Below are 22,883 nucleotides of genomic sequence, written 5' to 3'. Positions count from 1 at the left end.
TATAAAATACTACCCAAAAGAACAGCAAACACCTTGCAGAACAGACTAGCTGACACTTCCTTATGTACCAAGCACTGCCAGCACCAAATCCCAGCACGCAGAGAGAGCCCATGTGCAGGAGCACACCAAGTGCATAAGCAAAGGATGGAGCAGCACAGCAGAAGGTGTGCGCTGCCATGGTTAGCATTACAACACAAACAAGACGGGAATAAAACCAAACAATGACTTACAAATTGGCTGGGCTTCTCTCCCCCCGCAGGTATGTGTTTAATGAAGGAATATTTGTCGCTCTTCACTCTTGCCAAAACAGAAGGGCCAGCACTCTGAGTGTTCTCTCTGCAATCCAGTTTGGTTATAGCATATGCCAGTCTTCCTAAAGCTTTCCCTCAGGCCTTCATCATCTCCCGTAGACAGCACTGTATTGACAGAAAGCTCTACAGAGGTAACAGACGTGGAGCCTGCCTTCACTGCCAGAAGCACTGATGAAATATGTGCTGAGAAGAGAACCTCGAGAGCACTTCAATATACAGTGAGTGGCGTAGATGTGTGGGGCGTATTTTAAAGAGACAGCCTTTATTTAAAGTACTTTGCTTTGTAGTTCTTATAAAGTAAACATTACAATACTTCTTTTTTTTTCCCCCCCACAAATATATTAAAACTGTTTAAATTTCCAAGGCAATTCCACTGTCCGATGGATATTTTTAAAGGAAATAATAATAATAATAATCTGAAAGAAACAGGCAGCTCCAACTAAAGCTAAACTTCAGACATTCCGTTTTGTCATTCCATCTCAAATAAAGGAAAACATAAAAAGTCGTCATTTTTTCACCCAGACTCCTTTTTTTTTACAGCAATAAGGCAACTCCAGGAGGTGGCAGTGGGTTCCCTGGAGATTACAGATACTGTAACTGGCTGCTTCTCATGTTTCATAACACCCAAAGGTGCAACTATCCTTTAATCACAATCACATTTGTGAATTAAAATATAAAACTTAAATTACAGCTTCTTTAAAAATATTACTAATAGACTTCCCTATCATAAAATGTTTTACATTTACAGTACTCGAACTATTTCAGTTCTGGGTTGATGAGGTTTAAGCAATTTACCACTGCAAGAGTTAAGACTCCGGAGCTCACAAACAGCACAACCCAACCAGGGGCAGCAATAGTCGGTAGAGTCATAGTGCAAATCAAAATAAGGAGTGCAGAATTGCACCGGTTGTTTACATTTCTATAATATAAATGAACAAGACGAGATTCTTATATTGTACATGCAATAAGTTATAGTAAGCATATGACGATGGGGTTGGGGTGTTCTACAATTTCAGCTGGTGTACCAGAGTTGAAGCCTGTGAGAGATAGGACTCGGTAAACAAAACATTTCAAAGCTCTGTAGCCATAGCACTTGAGCTGTGCTTTCATGCTTTGTATTTCTGCTTCCCCGTCTCACTGATCACACAGATATGCTGAAACAAAACATTGAAAGCTCGGTTAGAAACGTAAGGTAAGAAACTGATGTTCAGGCACAGAGTCAATACTGGGCTTCTGAAAGAAAGAAAAGCACGTTGCACAAGTCTCAGCCCTAAGGAGTGTTCTGATTCTGTGTGTGCAGAAAAACTTCAGCCTTTTTTGGGCTACAAACCTCAGCGTTGCCTTCCTTCTCCTTCCTCTCTCACCCAATGTCCATTATAAGGACATATAAGACCCAGGTGAAGAATTCGTGTCTTAGCATAAAAAGAGGTCTGTCTCCTTTTGAGGTCTCTCTCCTTTAATTTTTATGCGACAAAGCAAATTTAATGTAGATATCTGGCATGATAAGAACCTTCACAGGAACTGCTGCACTATTTCAAAGGCCAACAGGAGGTACATAACCTCTGTTCCACGTGAAGCCAAACAAATGTTAGATCTATCAGAGCTCCATAACACTGCTGTCCTGCTCTAAGGTTTGCCCTCATCGCTGATGGATTGACCTTGCACGCAAGCTGCAATTTACAGAGGAGGGAGAGCAATGTAAGGAGACTTCCCTTCCTTTCTCCTCCCTGGTTTTAAATGGACAAAAACATACGGGAAAAACTACTTACGTTCAAATCTCTGAAGTATTCATTGTAATCGAGGGCGTATCCCACAACAAATTTGTCTGGCACTTCAAATCCAACAACTAAAAAAGAACGTAAGTCACCAGTACATTAGAAAGGAACTTCCTCGAGTTCACTAGACCTGTTTACACAGACTAGTTGGAGTTTTATCAACACATAAGCTGCTTAACATTTTATTTCTTCCACTCAAGTATCCTCAGCTTAATGTTCACGTTCTTTTGAACTTCTGACATTCTTTGTTGACTGAATTCAACTAAATCAAAATGAAATAGGTTTATTTATTGATTTCTAATGCATAATGGGCACGGCTCTAGCAAGACAGCCCTTGGATGGTTGGGCAGCATCAGTCCAACTGCACAGGCTGTAAGACAACCTAAGGAACATGTGAATGAGGCTTCCAAGGTGTTGAGATGCTTCCATCAGTACTGTACAGCCTTGGAAAGGAGAAGGAAAAGGATGTGATCCTGTGGCTGAATTCACTCCACTTCCATTGTGAAAGTGCACAATCCACATTAACAAGATCTTAGCCTTTGGAATGGGGATAAAACACACATCCCACACTATGAAGCCCCCTAAAGTTGCTGGAGACATCCAAATGGCACTGGGTGGCTACATTTAGGCACCTGAAACACTCCCCAAAGTGCCAAAGATGAATCCAGCAGCTTTTGCTGACCAAAAGTCTTGACTATTTGTAAGCATGGAGAATTTCCATGTGAAAAGGGATTTCCATAGACCAAAATATCTAAGTCTTGATTTTGTATAGTAAACTAATTGCAAATACTTAAAACTTGATTTGGGTGGGGTTTGGTTTTGTTTTCCCATTTAAAATCAATCAAAAACCATTCATGAAAACTATACGGAACACCCACAGACTCTGGCCAAAGAGTACACAGCATAGCAGCGTGCTTTTAGAAGTGAACAGTGGTTGTCAGAGAGTTACTTACAGTCTGGCCGATATCCCACACTTCGAGGAGTTCTTTTGACCAACAAACTGTCAAATAAAATCAAAGTAAAATTGAAACGTGGCAAAGCACCACATAGGAATACATGAAATCATTCTGAAGTTAGGCTGGCTTTCACTTCAGTGAGCCTCAACGTGTGCAACTGAAACCACAACCGTGACCATTTTAAACATGTTGCATTTGCAGGTGCAGCTGATCTGATCTCAATGATAAACTCAAAACTTTGTAGGATCACAAAAGGTTTACAGCCTAAAGGATAACTACAAAGCCTGCAAGAAAGAGGCTGGGAGATCTTGATCTGTATGGATTTTTGTTGCCAAAGGTGACTCAGTGAGGCTTTCTGTGTGCTTAGAAACTTCAGGTGCAAGCACTTGAGCTCACAGGTGAAGAGCTGGGATCCAGCCAAGCCAGCTGGATTATCAGCATTACGAAGCAAAATCAGTTGGTTTAATACAACCTCAATTGCACAACGTGTCCTCAATTGTTTTTCGCTGGTAATACTAATTACCCCCATAAAGAAAAGGTTAATAGGTTTTGATGATCAGCCGATAGAAACCAGATCCACTTTCCCAGAATTAAATGTCAGAGGTGTAAGAAACAGGGAAATACAGAGCTGGGGGTACTGCAGCAGATAGGAACACCTTGCTAGTTCAGTTTGACTCGCTCTCTATTCAGTTGAGCACATCTACCTTTTAGAAGACAACTCCATCATCCTGACATTTGTATCAGAGAGCGAGAGAGACTTTGGGAGGTGATGGCTGAAAGTAGAGACAGAGCAGCATAACTCTGCATCTGCAAACCTCCTCCCCTCCTGGATCACCTCTGAAGGTGAGACTTCATTTGTCTTGCCTATGGTTTCAATCTTAGACATTCTGTTTCTGAAACTTCTACCTGAGGCTTAATTTTTGAGTACTGTGTAGGCCTTGATCAAACAAACCGCAATCGGTGTTAGTATTAATTCACATTTCCCTGCTACAATCGATTAATTGTCAGAGAGAAAGAAAACAAGAAAAGAAAAGCAAGTGAACCAACTAAGGACGTGATGCTTGAGGCTACCCAGTGTGATTGTGCTTGGCCTTTGGCAGACTCAGTCTACTACAACAGGTTTCAACAACACAAAACTGGACCTGGCTCACGCTGTTTCATACTCATGATGTATATCAGCTATACCAGCTGCAGTGGTAAGGTACTGTGCAGCAACAATTGCTTAAGATTTGGTACATTTAATCAGGCCAGGAAGAAAAAGCTCACCTTCAGCAGGTCACCCTCAGATTATCAGCATGAAGAGCTATTCTAGTACATCTAACAACTGCTTCAATATTGTTATGGCAACACAACTGATTAGATATTACACACAGCTCTGGTTTATCTCTAATCCCCAGCACTCATTATGGTTTTATTGCAAAATACACAACCGTAGCATAAGAGTATAAAAGATGTGACTTAAAAAGATGCAGGAGGAATGCTGATATTGGTTGTCCTTATTATCCACAACATTCCTTATTAAATTTAAATCATTTAATTAGAAAATGTTTCAAAACTAATTGATTAAAGATGCGACTAAGTAGAAAAGCCTGGAAGAGCATATGGCTGGGTGACTCTTAAAGAGTGACCTCTAAAGCTCAGCTACACTATACACCCTACACAAATAGTGATGTTAGCATGCAAACTAATTTAATTTTACAACTAAAGGCACCACAGCAAAAAAAGGTCTCCATTGCACATATACACCATTGAAATATACTGAAAGTGCCAACAGAAATATGCTCAGATAGACACTGACATATCGAGATAACCGCTGTTATTTATTTCAATCCTCATCTCCATTAAAAGTTCGTATTTGTGAACTCTATTTGTGTGGAAAATGCTTCTGCCATCATTTCTTTAGCTCAAACCTTTTAGTTCTTCCGTTCAAAACCCAAGTTAGACATCAGTGAAACCCCCCTCTGACCCCCAGACAGCACTGAGCAATACATGTACCAGACATGCACAAGCTATCCCTTCCTGAAACAGAAAGAGAGGATTGGAGAGAATGGTGTTTCTGCCTTGTCACAACAACCAAAGTGTAATTTACACACTGAACTCCGAGTGCATCACACACAACTCCTGAAGAAGTGTTCCTTCCTGTTTGTCTTTGATGGGAATGTATCCTACATTACCTTCTTTTACACCGCGTGCCGCTCAGAAGGTGAAATACAGCACAAATGACCACGATTAAAAGCTCACCTGGCCACTTTCACCATCTTTGGATTGTACTGCTTAAGTAGAGACAGCAACGTCTTCATTGTTTTCCCAGTATCGATTATATCCTGAAAAAATAAAAATGCAGCGTGAGAGAGAATACGAAACCTGCCAAAGCAGCACTTCAAGTTTTTAATGCAGAAACTGCTCACAAAAAACATGCTGTAATAATACTGTTCGCCATCCGGTATGAGGGATATGGAACACCATATTGTGCTCAAGCCACTAAGCTCAGGAAAGAGATCACAATAGTTAACAATGGTTCTTAATTCTTATGGATAACTACTACTTCAAAAGCATGAACTATGACCTTCCTGGCGCCTCTGGTAGATTTTATGGCTCATGTTCCTTGCAGCTATCAGACAAACAATGTTTAATTCTCACACTATAAGCCGAGCATCCATCTTGCAGCTGAGCTTGGAGACACTTGTATACAACAGAAAGAAGAGGAACATAAGAAGGGAAAACTGTCACAACTCATTAATGTAATTAAAGAAAAAAAAAAGGAGTGCAATTTACATTACAGATTTAAGAAATAAAGAAACTGTACTGGTAATATCTGGGTGCAGTTTGACAGTCAAAATAAAAGTTGTAGTGATTTTGTATTGTTTGATTATCTGCTTTTTGGAGGCAAATCTCCATTTCATGGGGTTTTTTTTGTACATCAAAGGGATGCTGCATGGAACATCCCAGTGCTCTGTGCAGAAGATTACTGTTTAACTGCAACAATGGTGGTTGGTCAAAGGGCTTATATTTGACAGTGTATAAGATGTCATGAGAGGTGATGCACTGACCAGATGAGCAACTAACCCACTTAGCTGCCTGGGACTTTAAAGGCACACATGCATCTGAAATGAAGCAAATACACAATTAAATGCATCTGCCTATCTGAAACAAAATACACTTCAAAGGAAGTGTATTTGGCACGCAGATGACTTCAGTATATATATTAGTCTGGTTTTAAAACTGAACATGTTTCCTGTGGGATAATATGACAGAAGGAAAGAGCTTTCTGTCTGGTTGCTGAACTGGTTGTCACTGCTGTTCCCATGCTTACCAACAAAGCCATCCCCGTTACTTGGAGCCTAAAGACACTGTTACACTGCACAGTCATTTCTCCTGTCTAGTGTTCCTGCTTCCCCATCCTCAGATTGGTCATCTCATTCAAGAGCATCCTCTGAACATAAGCAATGCTGTCCAACAACAAAGAGGTATGAAATACAGAACTAAGCAACAGTGCCTACCAGGAAATCACACTCAGCTACAGCATTGCCAGTACCATCCAAAGAACAGCAACAAGACAGAGATAAGGGAATTAGCAACAGCAAAACGCTGATTAGGAATCAGCATTCTTCATGTCTCTGTTCTTTAAACAAATCATATACAGGGATGCTGGCCTTGTCTTTGCTTTTCACTATTTTCGGACACTCCTACCAGGAACTTCTTTCTGCCCTTCAGTTTAATTTCTTATCTTGCCAAAACGCTAACATGCTTAATTTCACTTTGCTCAAGTCACTTTTTAATAAGAATTTGTAAAAGCAATAATAAATCACGACAAGTAAGAACTGAAAGAATCACAGAAAACTCTGAAGTGAAACACAATACTTACTTCTACAATTAAAACATTCTGTTGGAAAGAAAAAAGATAAGAAGAATCCATTAGTGTTTAAAGAATACACAATTTCTAATATACCCTGTAACTTATTAATTTCATTTTCAGCGCAGTTAAATATTTCTATCATGATTTATGCATGTTTGGCCTTGTAACAGTGGATCCTATTTAGCTCACATTTCCAATGCTACAGTGACAATCAGCTGTGAAGGCGATTTGCTTCTCCTGCAGAGTACAAAGTGATCTTTAAATACTCATAATGCAAAGAGTGCCATGCTATAAAGCCAAGCAGTCCTGTCACACCTACGGCCTTTACACTGAAATGCATCACAATTCTTTAAAGACTGTTTATGTGTAATCAAAAGGGGAAAGCAACGAACAGGAGGCAGCGGCGTTTCGCCCTCAGATACCCAGCTCAATGACCTCTGAACAGCCACTGGAGAAAAGCAGACTCCCAATTTACATTCTCTGCATTTCCTTCTCTCTTTGTTACCTGTAACAGGACGCTCAGCTCCTAACCCAGCAAGTTATGTGCCGAGGCAGGGCGAGCCCCCTTCACTACCACAGTGAAACATCAGCACAGTAAATAAATAATACCACATTCTTTTAAAAGTAGCTTGAAGACAACAATCCAGACAACACTGCTCTGCACAGAGAAATAAATACCCTGAATATGGCTCATAATGAAGACACTGAATATATACACGTACTTTAATGTTAAGAAAGCACTCAGCTTTCTGGGTTCTTTGGAGTTGTTTCTTTTTTGATTTCTGTAAACACACAAAAGCCGTACCTTTCCAGTCAAGGTTGAGAGGTCATCCCCACCAATGACTTTTATATCTCCAGTTGACTGATCGTTCTAATAAGAGAGAGAAGGGGGAGCATTAGCACTGCCAGAATCGAAGTCATCTTTCTTCCAACAAATACAGAAACTACAAAGTTCATAATGAAGCAATATTAACGCTACCAGTAGCATCCATTCACTCAGAAATTACAAGTAATCAAGTGCAAAGACCCTCTTTCAGATTAAAGACCTTTTGACAATTGCATAAATACAGGCACCATTTCTCATCTGTGACCATTATATACGTGTATGAAAAGATATGACTTCCCATACATTCACTAAATGCGCGGAAAGAAAAAAGAACAATTTCCAAGCTGAGTAATTTACATTTTAAACTTGGATGCTTTGGAAAGCCTTATGCTCTGCATTAAAATACGCAATCAAAATGATAAAAATAGACAGCAAACAAGGCACGGATTAAGAATAAGAAAAATAAGCTACAAAACAGACAGAGAAGCATGACTTTGCCTATTTTACAACAATAATGATGTAGGAATTTGTTTTAGAAATTCAACTGCAACGCAGGTTCTCAATGCAATCACTACAACAGTGCTCTGCCCAGCAGAACTGGGCTTTGACACAATCCTCAAGGAGCTGTTACATAGAGAAAGAGAAATACAATGATGAGGAGCACCTCAGACCTCTGACATTTATTAAAGCTGACTTCAAGCCTCGGCAGTGTCTCACAGCTCCCATCAGATGCAATATCCTCATTGCTGTGCTACTTACTGGCGATGCCACTATGCCACAGTTAAACCATTTGAACTGAAAGTTAATATCTCTTATCGAACTCTCTTCTCATTGCTGCTTACTACGTATCTTCCCTTTAGAAATAAAGCCTTTCTTCTGCTGCTGCCCTGTCTCAAAGCCTAAGCTTGCTGCATGTTCAGTTCCTTCCCTAAAACCAGAAACAGCAATAGGATGGAGAGGGGAAAAGGAAAGAGGTGGCCACACACAACCTCCTGCTTTCACAGACAGACAAGGGCAGGTGTTTGCTTGCTGAGGGAACCTAAAAGTGTTATCACAAAGAAAATAAAAGGGGGAACCAAATGATGTAGGCAGACACAGACACTGGGTATGCATTATGTGGGATTACGGTAAAGAGAAAATGCATTGAAATCCTTTGGGCAGTGATGTCAGTGCTCTTGGATAACGAACTGCTGACAGCTTGAGGGATGTAAAAGCAGATGGTTAAACCTGGAGATACTTCCTGTGTTACCATTCCTACGGCACAATACTGAAAATCCCCACCCACAAGCCAACTATTAGAAAAAGCATCTTTACAGCTTTAGCCGTATGTTTTAAAGACAACAGCTGTTAGAGTTATACCGCTCCATGTGATGAAAATATTCAGCTGTTCCAGCTCTTCCATCGCAGCAGAAGAGAACCAAACTGAACAACAAAAATAGCACTGTGTTGAAATAGTCCAACAACAGGATGCCCAAACTGTCCCAGCGGATACGCACAGCGCAGCTGGCTGCCTGAGACACGGCTTAGACAAACCAGAAGAACACAGCTCAGTGAAGCACTGCATGCATTATGCTGAGGGGCAGCTCCTGCCTTCATCCCATCTTACAGTTGTCTTAAGTGACAGCTTCTTTCAGCTCTTCCTTGTTTATGCTGCAGGATTCTCTCTTATCTATTCCTCCACTAACACAGTGTTGATCGTCGTTCCATGGAAGCATCGTTCCTTATGAAAGAATGATGCAGAAAGATGCTGCAGATATTTGTTCCATTAGAGTGACAGGCACAGATGACAGCCCAGCACTCAGCATACACATTAAGATGAGTTTCCTGGTCATCCCTCTGATTTCAAAGCAACGCACTACAATCAAAGGAGAACACCACACAACACTGTAAACCTCTGGATTATGCATATTCAAGTTTAAGATCAGCAGAGAACAAGCTGATTAACAGCAACTTTTCTTCTCTTCCCCACCAGAAGCCATACAAATCGCTACTTGAAAACACAAAACAAATCATCGGTGACATATTTACCTGCATTCCTACACAGGCACTGAGCTCCAGAGCAATTAAAGGATAAAAAAAGGTTAACGAATTTCCAATGCTGGTTCTAACCAGCTTTCCACTGGAAAGAACTTTGTTTAATAATTAAGCAATGTTTTAATTATCTTCAGGCCTATTATTTCTGATTTCAGTACTGGTTAAGACTTTAATGCTCTGTGGCTTAGCACAGAAGAGATTTGCTGGTTAAATCTGTTTTCGCTGCCTCTTCATTGTCATTACTGGAAAACGAAAAACAATATTGCACTGCAAGATCCTAACTCCTGACCAGTGGCTCAAAGATCACCTTTTACAAAAGCACTGACGTTCCCTACGCTATTTGCTATGAGGCCTGGGTAGCACAAGACCATTCAGAGCACTGCCTCCATCAGCCCAACAAGATTCTACCACACCACTGTCGTGCTCCACCAAAAAGCCCCACATTGCCCAGTGACGTGCAGCACACCTGCTGACTTCTGGCTGCCCTTCCTGGCTGCACATCAGTGACTTCTGCCCACCTCCAAGTGCAGGAGGCTGGTGAAATGCCATGTTTCTATAACACAAACAAAATAAGCTGCTTGTAGGGAATACAGAGATCCGGTTCTGATCACTTACACTGTCTCCCCACTTCTTAGCAGCTCGCCAGATCATTACAATCCATTTGTAAGCACTTTGAAAGCAGGAGTCAGAAGCGATGGTTAATCACAGCATGATTATCTCCATATTCTTTGAGAATTATTTCTGGGTGCAGTCACACCATGAATTTTGCTTATGAAACAAATAACCCTTAAGCTTGCAAGTATTAAATGATGGGTTTCAAATAACAATAGCACATCAATAGCATCAATTTTAGAACCGTGATACAAGTTGGACTGCTTTGAGCAATCGTGGTATTTTTAACATCTTGCACCCCGCCTGGCAAGGCAGGCAGCACGACCAAGCAATTGCACCCAAAGGCAATCACAGGAGAGCTCCACTTCCAGCTGCCTGCTATGGTTTGTGATGGTTTTCTCATCCCTAAGAATGCCAAGTCCTCCATTTAGTAAAGCATGAATAGAAACTATGGAGCCAATCTTGTACTGCAGGATTATTAATAATGGAAAACCTGATCCATCAGCGACACACACGTTCCTGTTAGGACAGTCTCACCCAGTCTACCAAGCTGCGCAACCTAAAGAACGTGAGTCTGGATATTAATAACCACCTTAAAGAGTCAACAGAAATGAAATGCTCATAAATACCACCCTGGGGAGGCATCAGGTCACTGCAGCTCCTCCTTAGAACAAGAAAACTTTCCTCTATAGAACTGGCTGACAAAACCAAAACGTTAAAGCCAACACCTCGAGCAAAACATTCTGCTTAGATAGCTTTCTGGGCACATTTCTCTCCTTTCTCTTCATTTAAGCCTTCCTGCTACCAAAAAACCAAAACAAAAACAAAAGCTTATAGTTTCCATTACTTATTTTACTGCTTATTTCCTGATCAGAATCAAGGCGCCATCGTTATGGGTGACAACAAACAAAAGCAGCAGCATCAAAGCACTGCCCAACACACAAAGCTGAACACAGAGCGCTCACTGGGGAACAGGACTTGCTTTTCAACACAGTTATTTTTTCCAGGTGCTTCACAATGTTTTTCTAACAGTTTGTTCCAAGATACTTGGAAAGTAGAGAGAGCAGAAGGGTGGTGCGGTCTTCATGTTGTTTTTAAATACATCAAATAAGTTACTGGATGCGTCCCTTGAAGAAAGGTAGAGATTTCCTTGCCAACAAAGGTGGCAGTTGTTATTTCCTATCCTGCTCAGTGTTGCCCTGCAATAGGAACATCCAGCTTGCTGACAGGTGATGTGTGAGCACATGGTGGCTGTGTAAGGCAGGCAGAGGGAGCCAGAAGCTTCTGCAAGGAGCAGAGAGGAAACACCAAGCAGCTGCTGCCCCACACAGTGAGCTTCCCAGCTGTGTGGGGATGGTTTAATGAGATGAATGATGACGCTGAGATTCTAATTTAGCAACCTCTGTTTTTACAACTCAAGCAAGCACTGCCCTATGGCTGTGACAACAGCTCACGCTCCTGACTTGAATATAAGGGTGCTGAGACACAGAAGTGACAGCATAACTTCAGAAACAACTTTTTTTTGACAGCACAAAGTGAATCTGACAAAGTGTAACTGTTTCCACACTACAGGTGGATGACCTCAAAAATACCCACAAACGCTATCAAGAAAACACAAGACTCAGCTGCTAAGTCAGCAAACAGACAGTACATACATCCGCTTCTTCCTCTGATCTGCACAACAAAATCTCATACTTCCTCTATCAAAAGAATACCCATTACCTCACGCTCCATTTACCTACGGAGTTAAACAGAACCACTGATTTGCTCAGGCTGAAAAAGGCCTTAGAGATCATGAAGCCAATGCAACCTGCACACGTTACTAAAAGGTTGCACCATATCCGTGGCCACTAAACATAAATCTACATGTAGGAATCCAGTATTTCCTTAAGGCCAAGCGCAATTAATTTGTTCACTGTTCAGTTGAGCCAAACAAAAGACGACGTAGGGAACTCAGGGAACTCGGTTACAACCATTCTTGTAGTTTTCCCATCTTTCAATCCAGTGAATGATGTCTGAGCCACAACAACTGTTCTGGAATTATTCTTTTGTCACGGTATTTGCAGGACAATCCTCTGTATTGCTCACAGCATTAGAGATAAGGAAGAGAAGAGCGGGAATTCTTGAATGTATAAAGGACACAGAGAAGGTCTCTTAGCTCTGAGTGAGGACTCTGCTGCACTAAGGATGTAAAGACTAAAAGAAAACAGATTATATAAGATAAACAAAGAACATGTTAACTTAAGACTACTTTTTTTCCCCCTCTTCTCTTATTTTTTTGTGTGACATGAGCACATCTAGGCAAAGTTTTCACAATATTTAGTGATAATACTAAACCATCTGCATTGTTAACTGGAAGTTAGCTTATATAAGAACGGCAGAGCACTGCAGATATACTTACACAGTAACTCTTCAACCTAATGAAGTCCACAGTCATGGGGATTGATTTGTCGCTGTTTCTGTTCAGTGCTTTGATGTAGTCTAACAAATCAGCAAAAAATTTATAGCCGCCCTTGAGCACACAGAGGGCTACAATGTGGTGTCCTCCCATGCCCTTCATGATTTCACGTGCCAGTCTCTCTGTCCTATACAAAAAAACACAAGGGTTAGCTGTCACAACACATTTAATTTGCTTATCTTTGCAGCATTTTGTCTTGCAAACAACAGCAGCAAATGCACGCAAACTCAGAAATGGATTTTGCTTAGAAATATTTGCCTACCACTTCAGCCACTTTTACACGCTGCTGGCCAACTCAGTTTTGCTTTTCAAGGTTAATCAAACAGTAACGCTGCCAAGCTCCTCTGTTTTCATACTTCACGCTCAGCCAAAGCAAATCTTAACACTCTGAAACTGTTTCACCAGCAGATAAGCCACATAAAGGTGCTCTCCGCTTTCAAACAGCTGTTCACCTTCCATGCAAAGAGCAAAATAAATCAATACAGACAGCAGCCCTCACGGAACAAGGAGCGAAAAAACTCTCCAACTGTAAAGGACAGCTTTATGTTTTGCCAAGCTGCAAATTCATCCTGACTGCAAAACACAACAACAAGAAGGCAGGGCAAGAGAACACTGCACTGCTTTCCTGCAATCGTTGCTTCTAAATCTGTATTGCAGTTTCTCTTAGAAAGCGTGGTAAGCACTTACAGAGCAGCAGCAGGTTACTCAGGGAATGCCTACCACTATAAATTACACATTATTACTCAACGACGTGCGCTTGGTCCAATCTTTGCAATGGAAGGCCGTATATAGGAAAAGTTATTACAGCATGTACTATTTTAATAAAATAAAACCACGTTTTATAGGAGAATTTAATTGAACAGCACTGTGCACTATCACGAAGTATTGCTATTCATGAGACCTCTCAGAGATCTACTCAGAACCGCTCTGAATTTGCTGCTCGTTCTGATAACAGGAACTAGGCCAGCAACACAGAGGGAAACAAAACAATGCCTTGCGGGCTTATGGACCCATTCCTGACCACATGAGACAGAACACACCGCAGATTTCAGCAACCACAGGTGACAAGGCTGGACCCCCCAGCAAGCAGGGGAAACTGGATATTGCTTATCTACCACACCAACACAGCGAAGTCTACGATGGTGTGATTAAGAATTTATGGTAGTTAACATCCTAGGGAAGTTCAAGAGACTCTAATTGCTGCAGATTGAAGTGGCACAACAGGTAATGTGTTCTCATTAGGTTTTATGAAGGTAAAACATCAAAGGAACTCCGCAAAGACGTGGCAGGTTGCTGTATAGCACCTCATTTCTTGTGAGCATTAGGACAAATTTCCAAACAATAGCAACTGCAGAAGCACAAACTCTTAGAAGCCAAACAAGAAACGGTTAGTTAACACACATACTACTTAGTCTCTAATTAAATGTAACCTATTTAGACAGTCACCGGGCAGCAAGCTATCGGTGGCAGTGCCGTGGAATCAGTGCAGTGTCTGAAGGCAAACAAACCTGTCCATGATGAGCCCGTGAGGAATATAGACTTTCTCCAGATCATCTGCATAATGTTTCGGTATGCAGAACAAGTCCAGGTCGTAACCTTGTTCATCATCGCCAATCTGAAATGGAAATCAGGTGAGGTTTCTACCAAGACTTATAGAAAGCCAGCAGTGAGAAAGTGCAGATCTATTCCTTTATCCAACACGTTACGCTCATTGGGAACACCTGACTCTTTTTTCCCCTACAGAAGCATTAGTCACGGTGAACACAGCAGAAAGCATCAGCTTGTAGGAGTTGCCTGAAACACTGCAACACTCAGCACAATGTGGGGAGAGTGTTATTTAAGCCCTAACAACTTCTCCAGCACTGGGGAGCAGAAAAATCAAAGTACCACATCCTGACTGACCTTATTTCATTGGAAAAAACAAACCCAACCAAGCAGCTTTTTGACACCTTTGGTTTTAGCGGTGCAATGCAAAACCTGCATTGGCAACTAAGCAGGGAGGCCTCAGAAGGTGGGCACCTTCCAGATGCACATGGCAGCGGAGCTCACAGCCGGCTGTGGGTGGGCAATGATTGTGGGAATGGAGTAAAACAGGGGCTGGGAATCACAGCGCTCTGAGACCCTGAACCAGAAATCCAAGCTCTACTTCAGAGCTTTGTTCCACGTGGGCACGTTCCCTGCACGACACAGCCTGCAACGCGGGCACGTGTATATTAATTAGGACGAGGGATTATCGCATGTATATGACTATACACCCACTGCTGCGGTTGGGGCCATATCAGCAGAGCGGCACCGAGCACGACTTTCCCTGAACTTTAAGCCAGCTGCAACTGGACAGCGACGGCGTGTTGTGCAACTACTCCGCTTTTCGGCCCCGCAGGTGACGGCTCTCACACATACAACGAAGCCGAGGCTCTCCGATGTTCCCTCCTGCAGGGCCGGGTGCCGCCAGCGCCCACCGCGCCTCACGGGGCTCGCGCGGCCGCGGCGTTACCTCAGCGCGAGGCAAAGCGACAGGAATGGGAAGCGGCGCCGGTCCGTACGAAAGGAAGTTATTTCAGGGCAATTGCTGAAGCTGCAGCGAGCGCGGCGCTGCGCGGAGCCCTCCGGAAGACGTCGCCGCTCCCGCGGGCGGCCCGACGCGGGGCCCGGCCCGTTCCCGCGGGCAGCGCCGTCAGGCCGAGCTGCTCAAGGTGACTCCGCGCCGCCCGCCCCGCGCGTGGAGCCGAGGCCCGCCGAGACCCCCCCCCCGCTCCGCAGCCCCCGCGCTCGCTCTCCGCCCGGCCCGAGGCTCCCGCTCCGCGCGCCGGGGCCCGGAGACGCGGCGGCGGAGGAAGCGCCGCTTTCCCCGTTGCGGGCCCGCACTCACCACGATGCAGGGGCTGTGGGTCGCCATGGAGCGGCGCGGCCCGCCGGGCAGGCTGCTGAGCGGCAGCGAGGAGCGGACAGAGGCGCTGCGCCCCGCGGCGGCCCCGGCGCCGCCCCCGCGCTCCCCGCCCTCAACATGGCGGCGCGCCGTGCTGCCCGCCGCGCGGCCTGGCCCGGAGCCGCCCGCCCCCGCCTCAGCGTTGCCGCCGGTCGGCAGGGAGTTCGCGATAAGCGCTCTCCGCCCTCGGAGCTGCCCAGGGCCGCTCTCAGGGCTCGGGCTCCCGGTAATCAGCTGCGTCTATGGCGGGGTTTTCTCCTCTGCAGCGACGGTGCAGGAGGGCAGGCCGAGCGCTGCCGTGGTGCGGGTCGCTCCCATCTGCGGGAACGGTCGCCGGTGCTCTTACCGAGTAATGATGGTCCTACCTGACCGTGCTTGTGCTTTGTCACTCTCCTACTGAGAAATGCGCCCCCGTCACCTCCCTGCGCTGAGTGGATGTGAGAGGTTTCCTGTTAAATACATCTCTACGTCTCCGTGTGTTGATGGGGATGAGCTGCTTCCAGATGTACATCGAGATGTAAACCAAGCAGTCCTAGCATTACTGCTGGCGGTCCTTTGTACAAAACGCCCCAATTAAGCAAATCTCAGCATCGAGCATCACCCCGAGCAAGTGCAGCAGTGTTGCACACAGGTGTTCAGCTACGGTTTGGGTGGGTGAGCTCTGCTGTGGGAGGAAGAAGCCTTTATCAAGTTGCCTAGAGGAGCAGGATGAAACATGGCCGGCAGCTCACTGCTATCAGATCCATGCCATAGCTGGCCTATTTCCAGACGGCTGGGAAAAACAGCAGCTGGCCTGATGAGTTCACGGAGATCCTGACATTACTGGGCACTATCTGTCCAAAGGCTATGAAACCACAGGAGTGTTTCCGGGTCTGCTTTGATTTTGGTTATCTAAGATATTAATGTCAGCTATTATAAGGAACGTCCAACAGCATCTTTCTGATTGCATGCAAAAGCTGTTGGCACGAGTTCTGTGCCATTTCTCAAAGAGCATCAAACCCTTTTTTGCCCTTCTGGGTGAGCACGTTCTTTGTTCTTCCTGCCAACCAGCACATTTCTAGATTCAAAGCATTCCTGATCCTGCTGGCACCCCGTTATGGAGGGAAGCAGAGATTGACAAAAGCAGAAATATTTGCTGATATTACAGGAAGTCGGTTAGCTGAGATCAGCAACAGATTTAGTAGATGACCAGGGTTTTTCTTGTGTGTGTTTGTTCATACAGGAGCTGTCAATGTTTCCAGGGCAGGGTGAAGAGAAGGGATTTGGAAGTATCTGGAAGCTGCATGCTTTCTGTCTAGATGATGCGAAAGGCTGAAGAGCCAACGCTGTGATTGCTCTGGAAGGTGAGATAATTTAACAAATAATGTTTTGTCTCAATTCCCAATTGCGTAATTATTTTATCCTGTGTTGCCAGCCAGGAATATCTTAGTGCTCAGATTTTGCCTGGCAAATCACAGCCTGTGTGACTGGCAGCTGTGTTTAACTTCATTAACTCATTTATTAAAGCCTGGCTTGGTGAAATCACATTCTCCCCTCGTGGTTGGATACCCAAAGAAAATAACTGAGTATTCATTTTTGGGAAACACTTGCACTTGAAATATGCACTTAAAGGCTGATCTTCAGATTGCCGCCCATTCATCAGTCCTCTCTTCCCCCCCCATTTTGTTCTCCCAGCTTTGCCATTGCTGCTGGGTGACTCAGAAGGAATCAGTGTAATTTCTCTGTGTCTTTGCAGAAGAGAGGCCTCCTAAAAAAGCAAAGAGCAGAATGATTTTTTTCAACAGATTAACAGCTGAGGGACTCCCTTTTGACCCAAAATTTGTCTGTGCAGCCAGAATGAACAAACATGAAGAATTCAAGGCATGCTAAACTGATCCTGAGATAAACACGGGCAGTTTTAATCAAGTGGAAAATCAGAAAGGACTATCTCATTAATGTTACATAGCATTCACGAGAATGGGAATTTAGCCTGCGGAGAAATCTCTCTACTTTGACCACTGATTTCAACAGCACAGCGTTCTTTTTCCAGCCTAATGTTTCAAGTGGGAGAGGAAGCCAGATGTACCAAAACAACATTAAAAAGAGAGACGTACCCTGTCTAGAAAAGGTATTTATTTTGTTGCAAAATACCACCTTAAATAATGATATTCCTGTTCTCGGTCTTGTTGACTTTTGCAGGAATTAGTCATCAAAATGAATCTGAGAGGCTTCATGGATTTTGGAAAGCAGTGTGTATCTGCCTACTTGTTTCAAGACTGGATCGCTCTACCAAGATCTATCTCCCTGCTCAGCTAATAAACTACAGCGTACTTAGCCAAAATGGAAACAAGCAAAACCTCTGACCTCTGGAGCTGTAGGTAACTTCCTTTTTCAGGTAGATCTTAGGTACTGGAAGTTTCTTAGCAAAAAATGCTTTCATGCTCTTTGTGGGAGTTTTTGGAGAAATTACAGAGATTTTGCTCTTTATTCAATAGTGCAAGGGATGGTCACTGACACAGGTACTACAGAACACTCACTAAATGTCAGCCATCCTCAGAAGCACTGAGTGCAGTCAATATCACACTCTAAGCTGACATGCATGGCATTTACCAACCTTCATTTGCACACAGCCATTCATTAGGAATTAGGTGGTTCTGGTTCAGCACAGAAACACTCAGGCAGACACAGGACAGTGTCTGTCACAACACAGTGAAGAAGCTGCTCTAGGCACTGCACACACCTACAGACATGTGGAAATCCTGCCCAAAGGGATTTACTGAGTGCCAGTGTGCTGCCAAGATCCAGCTAGCCCAGGGGCCTGCAGAAACTTCAACAAGGATTATCTTATGGCAGAAACCAAGCACGAGCAGATTCCTCTGGCAAAGCAGCACAGCATTTGCTGATGAGCTGGCATGGGCTTATTGCTGCCTGACCTGAAGCATGACCCTGTCCCAGTGGCCCATGCCCTTAGGGGCATCAGAGGCTTTGAGTAGCCCAAGTCCCACCTCCATGACAGAGCACATGGGACACCCAGCACCCTCCCAGCAGCACAGGTCTGAACTTTCTCCTCACCCTGCTCTCCAGAAAACTTGCTCTCCAGGCATGGGATACCTATGGGGTGTGGCAAGGATGGGGAGGAAAGCACACCTTAAATCTAGAGCCCTGCCCAAAAGACGCTGTTTTCCTTGGAACCTGTCCTGACACAAAGGTTCAAGTTTCAGCAATGTAACTACCAGGAAGATATTTTTCTTTAGGTTTGAAGCAGCTTTTTTCAAGCTCAGATTGACTCACAAAGCAATATGACCAGAAAAATTGCTGACTTTCCAAACAGCAAAAGGTAGAAAAACAGGGATTTGTTTTAACAAAGAGCAGCACTGTGCTGGCTGCCCATCAGCCTTTGGGGATGTGACAATTTGCTGCAAGCATGCAGCATCCCTGTTGCCACCTGAGGAGTTCCACACTGGTATGAGTCACCCAAACCTCTGCACATAAGGATACTACACAGCCCAGGCTGACCTTCCCTCAGCCCACCTCCTTTTGCTGTACGCATCATGCTGAAGCAGCCACCTGAGATCCCCAGTCCCTGCAAAAGCAAAGCAGGATGAAGGCCTGTTATGAGAACCAGATTATTCCCTTCACTATGCAGACAGCATTGCTGAGAGGTACTTTTTCACCATGCTGGTAGCAGGGCATGTTACCTTCAGCACTTTTATTCTGTGTCTACGATGCACTGGGAGCTTGTTTGTATTGTAGCTTTGGTGTTAGTCAGAGGGGGAGGCAGGGTGACACCAAAGAGGCAATTGGTGCTGGCAGGAGGTCTTGCTGTCAGGAATAGGGAAGGGGAGATGTGGGATTCCTCACGTTGTTCAGTTGCTTTCTAAGGAATGAACAGGTTCATCTCTCTCAGTACATACCTAAGTGTAGGATCTACTTGCAGCCCCCACAAAACGTTTCTAAGTGGCTGCAGAGGACTAGCTGTGTTGTTAGACACTCCCTGAGTAAAAGGGGAGAAGAAATAAGGAAGGCCAGCAGGAGACAAGGCAGCAATCCAATCAGATAACCTGCTGACAGAAGGCTGTATCGCTGAGGCTTGCAAATCAGCTGGCACTGTCTCAATACAGACTAGGCATCAGGTGGCAGAGCTCACATGCAAAGGCTGCTGCCTCCCATGCAGGTCGTGGTAGTCATTCAAGTACCTCAGCAATCACTTCTGAGCAGACTGTAAGGGAAGCAGAGATGTGAAGTGCGTGCCAGACCAGGAGTGACTGCCCACCATGACTCCTCACCCCGCTGCAAGTCCTCTTGAGTCACGCAAAGTCAGACAGTTCAGCGCAACAGTTGCCTTAAGAGCTCAGCTTATACTTAAAATGGGAAATAAACGAATTTTTGGATCCCAAGATGAACAAGCAGTTGCAACAATCTGAACCTGCTAGGGAAAGAACTAAACCTGAAGCATTTTCAAGCTTATCTAGAAGAAGGCTTGATATTTGAAGTGAAACTTCAGTCTTCACAGTCAAAACATACAGAAGGACACGATGTAGTTTATTTTTGTGCAAAACACTGGCACTAATAAATCTCTGGAATATATGATGAAACCAAAAAACTCATAGGCTTCAAGACCTGAATGAATCACATCTATTATTCAGTCCAACTGCCTACAGAGTCCTGTGTAGAAGAGGTTTATTCTTTTTAAGCTAATCTAATTTAAGGCACTGACTTTCAAATTTCACGTTGTCAGGTCAGGATTCAGGGTGTTTAGTTAGCAGCAATTTGGAGAGCTTAAGAGCTGTTTGCAATGTAGCTACTGCAATGTGTGCTCTATAGGAAAGCACTTCTTACGTGTGTATGCCGAGTATTTCAGTATTACATTAAAGGTCTCCTTTCCTGCTTTGAACTTTGGAGAATTCAGGGATTGCCAGCACCAGGCTTAACCATGGCTTAAGTCAAAAACAACCACAGTTGAAGTTAAAAAATAAAGAGTGAATGGCTTCTGTTTTGTTTTGGAGAGGTATCTAGGCTTCAAACTGTGGAGCAGTTGCATGGCTACATGCCAGGAGGAAGTTCTCAGCATAGTTGTTCACAGAGCACTGACCTATTTTTAGTATATGGTTAGGGAGTATGATTCTTTCTCCTCCTGCCCCTAGACTCTGTAATGCCCTCCACAGCTAGGCAGGACTCCATAGGACTTGAACAGGAGTAAGTATTTTCTTTGGCCGCTAATGTGAAAACACACACATGTATTCAGAGTACAAAAAACAGGGCAGTACCAACCCAATTTGGCCCCTTCTCACTTTGAATGTTATTTGACAATGAACAGAAATAAGCAGAGAACTCATTTTAAATGAGAAGACCATCTCTGGCAAAAGTTCAGATAAGGATTTAAGATTGCTGCCACCGTAACCGTGTAATAATTGGATAAAAACAACCAGTAACTCCAATTGCAGTCTCACTGCAGTGCACTTGTGCACACAACGGAGGGTTATCGATGAGTTGTATGCAGTAATCCCACACGTTTCTATAAAGCACTGTTGTCACTTCATGCAACAGAAATGTATTTTGAAGGTTTCCAATTAGGAATTTGGGAGTGCTGGAGTACTCCTTGAAATCAGAAGGAAAAGAGGGAGGAATGTCTTCTGCTGGGTGGTGCTGGAAAGCTCATAATAACCAGGCAGACAAGGGCCACTCCACAAGAGCAGGTCAGTTTCCCCATACATGTAATGGCCTTCTACTCAGTTAGAAGTTAGCTCAATACTGCTAGCTCAGACTATAGGTGTTCCCTATGATTTAATCAGCATATGCCATCCAAATCATTAATGAAAACACCAAATAGTATCAAGTCAGAGCAAAAGCGCAGAGAATCCCATCCAACACACTCTTGACTGTACATGTTTTCCAAACAGGTTTCTAAAGCCTTACTTTTAAATCGGCCTCAGATAGATCGCATCCCCTTCCTTCTTATCAAAAGTAACTAAAATAAAGCTGTACCTATTGCTTCTCCTTTCTTCAGAGTTTGTTATGTCGATGTGGAAGAGCTACATTACTCTGAATCATTTTGATCTTTCTTCTAGAGGCCCGCAGGCAGTTTCTCTGTTCCATCAATTTTCCAGTTTAAATTATTGGCTCAGAGTTCTGTACAGAAGGGTGGAAGCAGAGACACAACCTGAGCCTTGAGACTTTACTGTATCCCCCCCTTGTCTTTAAGGCTTGAAAATAATTTACCATGTGGGATACATGATCCAGGCATAAAGATAAATACTCTTACTTTGCCTATGCTGCAAATCTCTTACATATCATACATTACATAGAGCTCATGTAAGTGGGGACAGAGGACGAGTACTCACCACTCTACCCTAACACCACACTGTACAAGGATAATGAAAATCTTTTGCTCCTGTGTGGATACCATTATACCAAGATTGCAGTGACCAGCTTCTCACCAATATCCTCAACTTCCTTCACCGATCCCCCAGCTGACTGAATAAAAAAGAACAACAAAAACACACGTTAAATGAAATAGACGTGTATCCAATAACTACTTCCATGACATCAAGCACTACGTGGTAGAACTGATCCCAGCATCAAATCTGATGTGATCTTACAGCATCTTTTCCATGACAAAGATGACTGTGCTGACTGGGGACATGACTCCCCAGATCACGATAAATACCTGCTACATTCATTAAACTGATTTCTCGTTTGAGGTGATAGCATAAAAGCACGTAGCTCTTAAAGAAAAAAACAAGTTTTTGCCGTTGCATTTCTTGATATTTTAAAACCACTGAGTTTTATTGCTCTCCCACAGCAGGGAATGAGAGTATTTGGACAAAGCCAGCACCTTCCAAGCAATCTTTTTGTTTTAATAGTTAACACTACATTTATGATTCCAACGTGCATCCTGAGTTTATCTGGTCTTGTACAATGTAATTCTATTACATTCTGCAGTCTCTTGGTGTCTTAGTCTATCCGTATGTTACAGACCTTCAGAAAGTCCCTGAAAGGTGAGAATGGGAACCTTTAGTGAGTCAGCCACTTTATAATACTAACAAGCAGTGAATACAAAGAAGGCTGCCCATTATGCAAAGCTGAGAACAGTACACAAAGACGCAGTTACCACTAAGCTGCATACCACAGGGATGTCTTCTCACTTCTC

At 43.7% G+C, this 22,883-nt stretch overlaps 1 protein-coding gene and 1 long non-coding RNA gene across 5 annotated transcripts in view; one reads left to right on the top strand and one right to left on the bottom strand.

The window, feature by feature from the left end:
• Window positions 1–554: 554 nt before the first annotated feature.
• On the bottom strand, window positions 555–15,836 carry HPRT1 (hypoxanthine phosphoribosyltransferase 1). The gene is made up of 9 exons (XM_072334080.1): window positions 15,698–15,836; window positions 14,337–14,443; window positions 12,772–12,955; window positions 7,704–7,769; window positions 6,908–6,925; window positions 5,284–5,366; window positions 3,040–3,086; window positions 2,081–2,157; window positions 555–1,465 (listed from the first exon to the last, which is right to left on the bottom strand). Exons 1-9 carry the CDS (start codon window positions 15,722–15,724, stop codon window positions 1,418–1,420), a joined length of 657 nt encoding a protein of 218 aa, XP_072190181.1. The 5' UTR covers window positions 15,725–15,836; the 3' UTR covers window positions 555–1,417.
• The window catches only part of LOC140250945 (uncharacterized), an 11,363-nt gene continuing 3,447 nt past the window's right edge, over window positions 14,968–22,883 (top strand). The window contains exons 1-3 of one of the 4 annotated variants that reach the window (XR_011903338.1): window positions 14,968–15,208; window positions 16,977–17,097; window positions 17,933–18,107. This is a non-coding gene — a long non-coding RNA (uncharacterized lncRNA). Of the gene's footprint in view, window positions 15,522–15,840; window positions 15,981–16,976; window positions 17,098–17,932; window positions 18,112–22,883 lie in introns of those variants that run through there. The other 3 variants (XR_011903335.1, XR_011903336.1, XR_011903337.1) reach the window with 3 other exon arrangements.

This window comes from Excalfactoria chinensis, chromosome 4 (assembly GCF_039878825.1).
Source record: "Excalfactoria chinensis isolate bCotChi1 chromosome 4, bCotChi1.hap2, whole genome shotgun sequence".
Taxonomy (NCBI): domain Eukaryota; kingdom Metazoa; phylum Chordata; class Aves; order Galliformes; family Phasianidae; genus Excalfactoria; species Excalfactoria chinensis.
Note: the sequence above shows the minus strand (reverse complement) of the source record. Positions and strands in the feature narration are given on the sequence as shown.

Excerpts from the sequence above, each read along its gene's own strand:
- HPRT1 (XM_072334080.1), bottom strand. The coding sequence starts at position 15,724 with ATGGCGACCCACAGCCCCTGCATCGTG. Across the intron at positions 14,444-15,697 it reads CCCACAGCCCCTGCATCGTG|ATTGGCGATGATGAACAAGG; the intron begins GTGAGTGCGGGC and ends TTTCCATTTCAG. Across the intron at positions 1,466-2,080 it reads AATACTTCAGAGATTTGAAC|CATATCTGTGTGATCAGTGA; the intron begins GTAAGTAGTTTT and ends GTTTTGTTTCAG.